This window comes from Zootoca vivipara, chromosome 6 (assembly GCF_965207765.1).
Source record: "Zootoca vivipara chromosome 6, rZooViv2.hap1.1, whole genome shotgun sequence".
Taxonomy (NCBI): Eukaryota; Metazoa; Chordata; class Lepidosauria; order Squamata; family Lacertidae; genus Zootoca; species Zootoca vivipara.
The window spans coordinates 59,748,447-59,760,387 of record NC_142589.1 but is presented as its reverse complement, the minus strand read 5'-3'; the positions used below and the strand labels follow the sequence as shown (position 1 = coordinate 59,760,387).

At 43.5% G+C, this 11,941-nt stretch overlaps 1 protein-coding gene across 2 annotated transcripts in view; it reads right to left on the bottom strand.

The window, feature by feature from the left end:
• Nucleotides 1–2,655: 2,655 nt before the first annotated feature.
• Nucleotides 2,656–11,941, bottom strand: part of NIPAL3 (NIPA like domain containing 3) — a 33,432-nt gene continuing 24,146 nt past the window's right edge. For both annotated transcript variants that reach the window (XM_035119587.3, XM_035119586.3), the window contains exons 9-12: nucleotides 11,544–11,632; nucleotides 10,731–10,794; nucleotides 9,153–9,247; nucleotides 2,656–7,340 (exon numbers count right to left, since the gene is read on the bottom strand). In XM_035119587.3, coding sequence (XP_034975478.3) covers nucleotides 7,141–7,340; nucleotides 9,153–9,247; nucleotides 10,731–10,794; nucleotides 11,544–11,632 — 448 coding nt within the window. In that variant the 3' untranslated portion in view covers nucleotides 2,656–7,140. The remainder of the gene's footprint in view (nucleotides 7,341–9,152; nucleotides 9,248–10,730; nucleotides 10,795–11,543; nucleotides 11,633–11,941) is intronic.

Below are 11,941 nucleotides of genomic sequence, written 5' to 3'. Positions count from 1 at the left end.
GTTTGGCCACCCTTAGTGGGAGTTCAACATGGCAGTAACAGCCTTGCCGCAGTGAAGGCCTCCAATTTTGATGGCTTTAAAAGAGGATTGGACAAATTCATGGAAGAAAAGGCTACCAGTGGCTACTAGCCATGATGGCTATGCTCTGCCTCCACTGTGGGAGGCAGAATCCTTCTGAATACCCAATGCTGGAAACTGCAGGAGGGGAGAGTGCTCTTGAACTTGGGTCCTGTTTGCAAGAGGCAACTGGTTGGCCACCCTTAGAACTAGCTCTAGTCACGTGCCTATAAAAACTGACACAACAATAAATGCTGAGTGAGATACCACAGGATGCTTTATTTTTGCTGCAGCAAACAAGCTTCTTTAGCTGTTGCTACTATGAGACGAGCTAGTAACACCTCTTCAGACATATAGAATATTATCCTTGTTCATTCTTCTCACAGTAACCCTGCGACATAGCTGTGCACACAAACACACTGTTGTGTTGAGGAAGTGGCTTGGGTGGAGTAGTGCAGGCTGCACTACCTAATCCTGCCCAACACCCACATTTCCAAGCAACCCAAACTGGCAAAACTAGCATACCTGCAAAATTGCTAAATGTAGCATCTATAGACAAGTTTCCCAGAAGCTTGGCTGAATCTTATGTTGGAGATGAAAGGTTAGTACCAAAGATGACTGATGCATCTCCAGGAGAGGAGAGTTTCACAACCTAGGTGCTACCACAGAGAAGGCACTTTCCTGGGTCACTACACTCCTTGAGAAGGGTATCCCCTGCTGATCTTATTCCCCCCCTCCTCCTCCAAGCCTGGTTCTTTCCTCCAGTCAACATGGCCTGTTTGTCCCTTATATAAAGCTTTCAGTTATGTTGTGCATTGCCAGCCTATTGTTACTTTCCCAGGGGCACCAATTTTCAGACTGATTGCCTACAAGAGGAGGTTAAGAGATTTCCATTTTACCCACTCCAAAATGGTAATGCCTGTTCATGCAGGAGAATCACTGCACTTCTCATCCTGAAATTTGGCAGTCTTCATCCCCTCAGATAGGGTACCCATATCTGCAAATTGCTTCAATTCTGGCAGAAAATAAAAACGTTAGAGACTATTCACTTATTTCATTTTCAGATGTTCCCTGTGCGAAGGTTGGCAAATATTTGTAGCATTTGGTCCCCAAGACATTCAGAGATTTTAAAATTAATAAATAATAATGCCACCAGCAGGTCCCAGGGCAGGTTATAACAATTCAGAATGAAAAACAGGTAAAAACAGATTACAGTCACAGGAATAGGGCAGACTCTGAAAACAAACATCTTAAGTGCCAGGGTAAAGAAGTGTGCTTTCAGCATTTGCCAAAAGCTCTATAGCAAAAGTACTAGGCACACCTATGTGGGGAGATCATTAGGCCAGCGCCAACCTGAACTTCTGAGGGTGGAAGAACTATCAAGAGTCAGCTGGCTTGCACCAGAGCGCAAGCTGCTTCTTTTTTAGTCTCACACTCTTGTGCATGCACAAGAGCTCAGAACAAAAAAAAAGGAGCATCCTAATTTGGGTGTTGGAGAGTATGGGCCAAGTCCAAAAGAGGCAGCATATAGGCACTCCTAGCCACCTGGACCACAAATAACAGCATTGGATCTAGGGGTACCCCCAAGCAATGAACTGCCGCCTCCAAGGGACTACAACCCCAAACAGAACAGACTGTCCTCCCACCTTGTGGACTTGATAACTTGAAACACATAACACCTGTCTTCAGGATTCAGCTTCAATTTGCTGGTTTACATCCAGCCCATCATTGCCCCCAAACCCATCTAGCACCTCAGCCGCATCCTTCGATTCCTCTGAATGACATGCTCTTATTCATTCAAATGGCATGTTTGCCTAGATGTGAACTATTTCAAACAGCAACAATTTCTTCCGTAACCCCTGTATTTTTCCATATACATCCAGCTTTCTACCATCATTAACCAAGTGTCCTATTTAGGGGACAAATGACTTCCGTTGCTCCCCCACCCCCACCCCTATGACTGGTAATTCAGTGCCCAGATACAATGAATGAAAAAATGTTCTCAGGTCTAGTTTCTGTTTACTTCCCTGGAATAAAATCCATATGGCCAGTGTTAATTATGTTGGCAAGTGCTTCACTGGCAGCACGCTGAGCCAACGATCAACCTGATTACATAAATTTATTAGTTGGAAGGCTTCAAATTTTTATTATTTCAAAGACCAGGAAGGTGGACATTATGCAGGCTTTCCTTTAAAAGGCCAAGCCTCTTGTGAGGTCATTAACCTTTTCTTATTAACACATGTGGGCTGCAACTCAGCTTGCATTCCCCCCGCCAACCTAAAATTACATTTTAATTTCATCCTAGAAGGACTGAACAACATATTATCTTAGCAAATGCAAGTTACCAAACCTGTGGTTGCCAAGACACTGTGAATGAAAAGGGCAGTAATTGCAAAAGGAGCCAGTGGTGAGAGAAGGGGATGCCTAACAATTCCCTCATTCAGATATCTCCAGAGGTCCCGCCCCCCATCAGCAGTACATTGCTGCTGTTATAGTTGATTTATTAACTACATTCTAAACCACTGTCACAAGGTGATTTACACATAAAATAATTAAAAATAGTTAATAACACAAAAAAGGCAAAATATGCTGTTGTCGTACTTTCGGTGTACCATAAAGCTCAGTTTATTTACACAGCACTATTGTGAAAACATTGACAGTACATCCAGCCAACATCAGATTTGATGGCGTAGAATTAGAATGATAAAAGAGCTATACAGTGAAGCCACAATCCTGAAAATAAAACCTTACCCAATCTGGTGACCTCCAGATGTTTTAGATTGTAACTCCTGTCAGACCCAGCCAGCAAGCCTAGCTTAGATATTCCTAAACAATCCAAGCTAATAGAAGCTCCTTGCCTAATCCGGAGTAGACACCATTGATGGATTTGACAGTCAGCCACTGTTCACTACTGGGGATATTGGAGCTGTGCCCAAGGAGAGGTCTGACTATGTGTGATGGGCTTCTCTTCCTTCTACTCATTTAGACAAATGGAGCAGGGGCATGGCGGACAGCATACAAGGGAAACCATCTGGACCTCTAATGCTGACCAGACCAAAGTGCTGCCCAGCATAGATAGGGGTTTAAATACTACCTGACTCCTGTGTTTGAGAACTTCAAACCACGGAGAAATCCAAAGCACCAAAAGAGGCCCTTCAAATAATGTCACCCTCTTGCCTTAGGAAGCTGAAGCTATGACAAACTTAGTTGGTCTCTAAGGTGCTACTGGAAGGATTTTTTAAATTTTTTGTTATCCATCTTCTTTTACAGATACAGTGTTCTGCTGACCGTGGATATTCTACCCATACTTTCCTGTTGATTTCCAGTGACACTACACAAGATGTCTTAGTATTTTCAGCATTATAGCAATGAAGCATCCTACATTGGCATATAGGAAGCCACCTTAGACTGAGTTAGACCATTGGCCCATCTAGCTCAGTATTGCCAACACTGACTGACAGGATTTCAGACAGGAGTCTCTCGTAGTGGCAGATGCTCTGCCATTGAACTATATGACGCTTCTCCATGTGCACTGAAAAAGCCACACCCAGGTTGAAAAGCCTCCACAGCAAAAGACAAGAGGTATCTCTTTGTACTGTGGAAAGCAACATTTACTAACCAGAAGAAAGTGCAGGTGAAGTCAACCTGCCAAGACCCAAGTCTCTAAGATGACCATTTCATCCTGCTGCCAGTGATGTGTTTGAAAGGAACTTTTGTTTCAAGGAACTGTCCTAACTTGGAAATGAAAAAGAATTATGGTCTAGTCCATAATCACCCCTGCCCATTGGCCATGCAGGCTGGGGCTGATGGGAGCTGTAGTTCAGCAAGATCTGGAGGTCCAGGTTCCCAGTACCTGGTCTAGTGAGATGCTGCTCCTTTCCAAAAACAGGCCCAGAAGCAGACATCAACATAGTGATGGGTGTGTGTGTGATGGCCAGGCCTAAACTTTGGTCAAGACACCTGTTTATGTGACAGGATGAGAGGGGTTGCGAAGAAAACGAGGAGGTTCTGAGAACATGCAGGCTGTTCTGTAACCACAAGGGCATTGCTTATGTTGATGAATATGTTTTCGGCTTGTTTTGAAAACACATTGTACTATGAGATAAAGAAGCATGCTAGTCTGTTTTTTTATATATATAAGCTTGGGATTCTTGGGGCAGAGTAGCTTGTAACACTCTGGTGTCAGGCTGCTTCTCCTTGCATGCTTGAAATAAAGGAGCCCCAGGCTGTGTCCTGATTCAAATACAACATGTGGCTATTTTTCCACAACAATATAAAAACAACAACCCCTTTTGATCAGAACAGCAGCACTGAGGGAGAGAGGTGCATTAACCTTTTCACCCTGCAGTGTTGTCTTTATTCAAAATCCCATCCTCTAGTTCCTACGGTATTAGTGGCTGCTTGGGGAGGGGGGGGGGGAGATGCAGGCAATGGTGCAGGATTAAAATGGTTAAACACACTTTTATCCTTGATTGGCCACTGCTTTAAAGAAAAGTGAAGGCCCCCACAGTTGCTTTTAAGTACATGTGTGTCAGGGTGTGTGTGTGTGTGTGTGTGTGTGTGATGTCTATTTTTGGCTTAGAGGTTTTCCTGTTCTAAAAAGGCACTCTCTCTTCCCAGAGCTAAAAAAAAAAAAGTAAATAGTTCCTATTCAATAAATTAACACTTAAGAAACCATTAAAAAAGCATCAAGTGTAACCAACCAACCGAGAGGGTCATATTCTTCTGCTTGGGGCTTGAACCCAAACAATAAATAACAGAGGTGGTTGGACCAGGCAGTTTTGAGAACACAGATGTCATTTTGTGGTTAAATCACACAGAGGTCTCCAGCATGCTTGTACAATTGGAAAACAACCTCTTTCATTTATAATGGAAAGGCAATAAGGAAATTAAAAGGCCCATTTGTCCCCTACACTACCTCGCCTCCTCTGCTACGTAGCTCTTTTAATGAGCAAAACATTTTGCATAGTAGAAAAATGAATGAAGCAGACCTTATGGGGGTTCCCCCAAGATGGTGGTGCCAGGTCAGCATTCACCTACATCCCTGAATTATTAGTCTAATAATAATGCCATTCCGCCTGAAGTGTATAGTGCATCATGGAAAATGCAAAGCATGCTGCAGATAAAAAGCTGGTTCCCCACCCCCAGACTTAACTGAAAAGTTTAAAGGAAATGTGCAAAGATTAAACACCCCATGGTTAGCATCAACCACATTTTACGTGACAGGTTTGTTTTCATGCAGATCACATATTTTTAAAAGGGAATATATTAAAGCAGCCTAAAAGCCAGAGAGAGGTGAAAACAACCAGCATTCCTGAAGTTGCTTGAATGCTGAAACAAGTGCCCAACTGGTTTCTGGTTCCAGGCCTACATCTAAGTCATTCTGCTTTACTCCTCTGCAGTGGCGGAGCTTCATGCTCCGGCACCGGGGGGATGCATTCCTATCACAAAAAGACCCAGAGTTGACAGACAAAAACCTAAAAGGCAGCATTATGGTATAAGCAACGGAAACAGTCAACCAGAAAGTCAGTGATTCACAGCATACATCTCTTCCAAGGCTAAAATCAGTGGAAGTTGTATGCTATATCCCAGCTCAGGTGATGAACAATGGGGTGGGGAGTTATCATGAATAAGCCTGCAGCCAAAGATGGAGAGAACAAAAAGGATCACTAATAAGGCCCCATCTTGAATTAGAACAGCAGTCAAGAACCTGTGGCCCTCCAGATGTTGCTGGTCTAAAACTCACCTCATCTCTGGTCACACTGGTTGAGGCTGATGTTCAAGTCTATCAACATCTGGAGGACCACAGGTACTCCATTCCTGGATCTAGAATTAACTGCTGCCAAGTTAGTGTGGTGTCCTGGAGCTTCTGCAAATTTATTCAAAGTGATTCATACACGCACTCACACACAAATCCACTTTCATAACACTTTAAGGTGGCGATTAACTTATCCCATTCATTTTCTGGATCAGGGCCATGGAACTCTGATGTATGAAGGGTCCAGAAAGCAACAGCAACCTGTAACTTGGACCGGGGGGGGGGAAGGAGGGGAGTTACTTAGATTTTATTTCTGCCTTTTTGGAATAAAGCCCCATGTAAATACTTTCTGCAAATAATAAAAAAGCAAACAAACCACGTACACAATAGCAACACAATGAGCAAGTTTCCATCCCAGCCCACTCCCCGCTGAGCTAACTTTTTTGTTGGCAGGAATGAGCCCCCCCCACACACACAAGGGGAGCAATCTCTGACCCACAATATGAATCGACACAACTGAAATGACACATTTGTAGGGAAGGTCTAAATTGCTGTCTTGCAAGATAAATGACAGAAAGCCAGTTGCACGCTGTGTGTCTGTGGGCTGTTGTCGTTGGGGCTCTCGATCTTATCTGACATCTACAAATGTTTGGCTAGTTTTCTCCTTAAGGTACAAGGCAGCAGGAAGGTAACATGAGCAGGTCTAATTAAAACAGGAATTGACATGTGTAAGCTTTGGTTCATATTAAAAATATCCTGGGTTGTATCCAATGCTAGTGATACTCAAAGCAGAGGAACTGAAATAAATAGAAAACTTTGGTCTATTGAGTTCAGGGAGTCCATGCTGAGTAAAACTTAAGTTGGATACAACCATCCATATGCGGTGGGGAAGAGGCACATGAACCCAAAGCTCTGCTTGAGACCCGTACAACCCACATACTGAGTCATGTTATGTCATCATAAAGGGAATTTTATCAGGAAAACAGAGTCTAAACTCACCCTTTAGTTCCTGCTGTTTGACCAGCAATATTACAGCCATCAGAATATCCTCTGAGTTCCTTTTGACATAGCTATACATCCTGTCACAGTTTAGCTTAGTGAGGCCGATACAGCTGCTTGTGTCCTGCAACAATCAACTTAGCTTTCGTATTACATGGGTAGGGGACTCTTAACACAGTTCAGTCTTTAAAGTTGTCATTCCATACACACTTAATCCATAAATAAACCAACTTTTTTTCTGACTTAGCGGTGCTTAAAAAGAAGAAGGGATGAATAAATAAGAGGACCACACTTGGAGGCATTATGCCAGTCCCTTACAAGGGCTTTCACTCCCCTTTGTTATGCTCCATGACCCGGTAGGGAGGCACAGATGACCCCCTCGAACCATGTTCCTCCTGCACTATCGGCAACGTAGCAGGTGCGTAGATGTCAGAGATGGCGTCGTTGTTCTCCAGGGCACCATAGGAAAACGACGTTTTGAGCTCAGGCTGAACTGCCGTTCCGTTGTCATGCAAATTCTGCATGCCTACAGACAAGAAGGGGAGGGGAAAATACATCATTTGAAAGGGCCTTTTTTGTGGGGGGGTGAGGGACTATAAACTGCTTTCTTTCCCACTTATGTACTTAATCATACAAAGCTAGGTAAAGGTAAAGGGACCCCTGACCATTAGGTCCAGTTGTGACCGACTCTGGGGTTGCGTGCTCATCTCGCATTATTGGCCGAGGGAGCTGGCGTATAGCTTCCAAGTCATGTGGCCAGCATGACAAAGCCGCTTCTGGCAAACCAGAGCAGCACATGGAAACGCCGTTTACCTTCCCGCTGTAGCGGTTCCTATTTATCTACTGGCATTTTGATGTGCTTTCGAACTGCTAGGTTGGCAGGAGCTGGGACCAAGCAACGGGAGCTCACCCTGTCACAGGGATTCGAACCGCCGACCTTCTGATCGGCAAGCCCTAAGCTCAGTGGTTTAACCACAGCGCCACCTGGGTCCCATTAATCATACAAAGCTGGTTTATATTAAATCAGAACACTGATCTGTCAAGCCTAGTGCTACATCCTCTGACCAGCAGCGGCTGTCCAGGGCCTCAGGCTGGCATCTTTTCCAGCCTGACCACCCAAGGTCCTTTTCACTTGGCAACTGACAGGAATTGAACTTGGGATCTTTTGCATAATAAGACACTAAATAATGAATAAAGGGCTTCATTTAAGGAAGGGTTGGGGAACCTGTGACCCTCCAGATATTGTTGGGCTAGAATTCCCACCATCCATTGATTTTTGGCCATGGTGGCTGGGGATGATGGGAGATGGAGTTTGGTAACATCTGAAGGGCCAAAGCTTCTCAATCCCTGATTTACATGAGGCAACTCCCTATAAGTGTCTCCATAATCATTCTATGGCTGTTCCTTATGTCAAGGCACACCAGAGAGGTTAAGGAGGAAACTTTGATTCAAAACACATAGAAGAGTCAGAGGCAGTTGGCAAAGGACTCGTAAAGAATTGTGAAAGAATTAAAATAAGCAGATATTCCTCTCCTAAAGCAATATTTATTGTAAGTTGTTACTTAATAAGTAATGGTAAATGTCAAGACCACAAACAACTGAAAGCTCTCTTCGTAGGCCAGGCGGTGGCTGAGCTGCGGCCAGCCAAGATGATGTTGGGCTCCAACTCCCATCATCCCTGAACACTGGCCATGCTGGTGGGGCTGATGGGAGTTAGAGTCCACAGCAAATGGAGAACCACAGGTTACTCAGACCTATTCAAGGCAAATTGGATGGCTTAGCCACCACCAAGAGGGACACCACTAGGAGAGAGAGGGCACAAGGCTCTGCTGGCTGGCTGACTCCAGCTACAAAAGCTGAGGCTGCTGAATAGAATATTGGACTGGGGTATTATTTGGGGGAGAGGGTATTGTTTGGGGGCCGTTGCTGTTGCTGCTGTTATTTTTTTGCATCTTTATTTTTGATCGTATGATTTATGTGGAAATTGTTCAATCTGGTTGTGTTCTTTTTGATGTTTTGCATATTGTTTGACTACTTTTGTTATGTTTGTAGTTACGCAATTTTTAAATATGTTGTAAGCCGACTCAAGCATAACTTTAACTTTGGAAAGGCGGCATACAAGTAAAATGATTGATTGATAATTGTCCAAAAAACAGACCCAATAAAACCAGTTCTGGGGATTTTTGAAGGGAAGCCATGGCTGTTGAAAGTGATAGAATACTGCTTTAAATATGGGGCCAGACAGGCAGATGACATTTTTAAAAACAGATGACATTTTTAAAAACGTGTCACTATTAACTTGCTCATGAAAAGAAAGGATTTTTTTTTTTGGCCTTACTTGGCATAGCATCCATGGAGATGTACGGTTCGAAAAAGATTGATTTCCTCTTGTTTCTAGTGATCAAGAAGACGCCTAAAAATGCAATGAGGCACCTGGGTGGGTGGGTGGAATAAGAGAATACAATTGCTTTGTGAAATAACAGAAGGAGCAAAGAAGCTGACAGCAAAGGAATTTAAACAACAACTTGATCTCATGTTAGCCGGTTATTTCTTAAAAAGGCTGAAAAAGCTGTTTTCCTACTGACCAATGCAGTTCATGAGGCAAAGCAATACTGTAAACAGTTCTAGAAAAGAGCTCACTGGTGTAACATTGTGCTATGCAAGCGCTATTTGTAGACTGCACTAAAATAAAATGAGTCCCTGCAACGAGATCGTAATTCTGCAGCCTGCTTTGAGGATGAAACCTTGCAATAATTGGCTTTATGTTACTGTTTTTAAACGTTTTTCGATCTTGATATATTAAAATGTTTTCACTTTATTTTAAATTGTATTACTACTTTATTGTTTGCGGCCCTGGGCAACTTTGGGAGAATGGGTGGGGTAAAAATAAAAATAAAAATCTTAACCACCACCACCATAAAATTGCTTGTATACACAGCAACTTGGACACCACTTTGTCTACGGCAAAACTAGTGAAAGGAGCCCAGAGCACCATATACTCAGGTTTCTTTTTAGGATTAGCTTAAATGCCAAGGCCTGCCCAGGATGGAGACAAAGTGCAAGGAGAAATGTGGCTTGACACCTGCTTGCCTGCCTTTCTTGGCTTATAACATCTGCCAAGATGGGACAGAACGGTCTGGGTCAGGAGGTAATAGAGAGAAAGGGAAGTCCCTTCTGCCTTGAGAGGGTGAGAGAGACTGCTCATAAAGAAAACTCTCTCTGGATCGTGAGAACTGGCAACCTGCTGGTCTTTAATAATGCCACATAACATGTGTGATAGCTGGGGCTCATGGGAGTTGTAGTCCAAAACATCTGGAGGGCACCAGGACAGCAAAGTCTGGACTAAGGCAGCTACTAAGGCTTTGGGGTGCTAAGAATTGGGAATTCCCATCTGCCCCGCACAGATTATGTAAAATGCAATGATGAAGCAAAAGTTCCCAAAATACAGTGGTACCTCGGTTTATGAACACAATTGGTTCCGGAAGTCTGTTCATAAACTGAAGCGTTCATAAACTGAAGCGAACTTTCCCATTGAAAGTAATGGAAAGTGGATTAATCTGTTCCAGACAGTCCGCGGAGTACTTAAACTGAAGTGTTCATAAACTGAAGCGAACTTTCCCATTAAAAGTAATGGAAAGTGGATTAATCCGTTCCAGACGGGTCCGCGGAGTACTTAAAGTGAAGCATTCATAAACTGAAGCATGGGTGTAATTGGTTCTGGAAGTCTGTTCATAAACTGAAGCGTTCATAAACTGAAGTGAACTTTCTCATTGAAAGTAATGGAAAATGAATTAATCCGTTCCACATGGGTCCGCAGTGTTCATAAACCGAAAATTCATAAACCGAGGTGTTCATAAACCGAGGTTCCACTGTAATAGCACACTGCACTACCCCTAAATCAATACTGTAAACTTACCCCAAGGCAAACATGCATATATGAAGTATGTCTTCTCCAATGAAGTCCATGTAGAAGGTTGCACCTGACCCAGGAGGCAGGGGGAAATGGAAACATGACATACAGCATCTTCAAACACAAATTTGTTGCCAATTGCTAGAAAAAAAAAGCTAATCATCTGTTTTTTCATTTTATATTACGCATGGGAAGCAGCTGGGAGTTGTAGTTCAAAAGACCTGGAGGGCAAGAGTTGGCCAAAAGCAGAGTTAAACCTTCACTCCTGGCATCTGGTACAGTCATCCCTTATTACCCTTGTTTATCCCTTTCCTTCACTACTGGCAAACTTTAGAATACGTTCTTTGAGATGGAGATCCTCGGCTTGTTTTCAGAAAGTATACTGAATGTGTCACATAAAACATGATCTCTTTCCAAGAATGAGCTTCTGAATGCAAACTACACTCTGGGCATGAATCTAAGTGGAACATAGGAAGCTGCCTTATATACAGAGTCAGACATGTGGATCCATCTGGCTCAGTACTGTTTGCACTCACTGGCAGCAGATCTCCAGGGCTTCAACGGGGTCTCTCTCAGCCCTACCTGTAGATGCTGGGGATTGAATTTGGACCTTCTGCATGCTCTACACATTGAGCTATGGCCCTTCCCAGTGAAACTATGCTATGCTGTAATCCAGCCTTTGCCAATCTGGTGCCCTCCAGATGTTTTGAACGGCAACTCCCATCAGCCATTATTTTCTTAGGAGCCCATCTCAGGGCACAGAAATTTGTTGACCTGCTCCAGTCACCATTTTAGGTTATTTTTCCTTATTTCTTTTACCTGCAGTAATTGCTGTTGCAGTGGACAAGATGTATCCTATGCTGGCAATCTGTGATGCATCGTACAGCTGTGTTGCTTGTGTTAAAAACCTACGATCAAGAAGTAGAATTAAGAATTAAACAGTCATGCAATCTATCAATTTAAGGAGTGTGTTGCTAAAAACATTAAGTATTTAAATATAACAAAAACAGGGGGTCAGACTGATAGGTAAGAGCCCTCTTCTGCCACATAAAGGTAAAGGTAAAGGGACCCCTGACCATTAGGTCCAGTCGTGACCGACTCTGGGGTTGCACGCTCATCTCGCATTATTGGCCGAGGGAGCCGGCGTATAGCTTCCAGGTCATGTGGCCAGCATGACAAAGCCACTTCTGGCGAACCAGAGCAGCACATGGAAACGC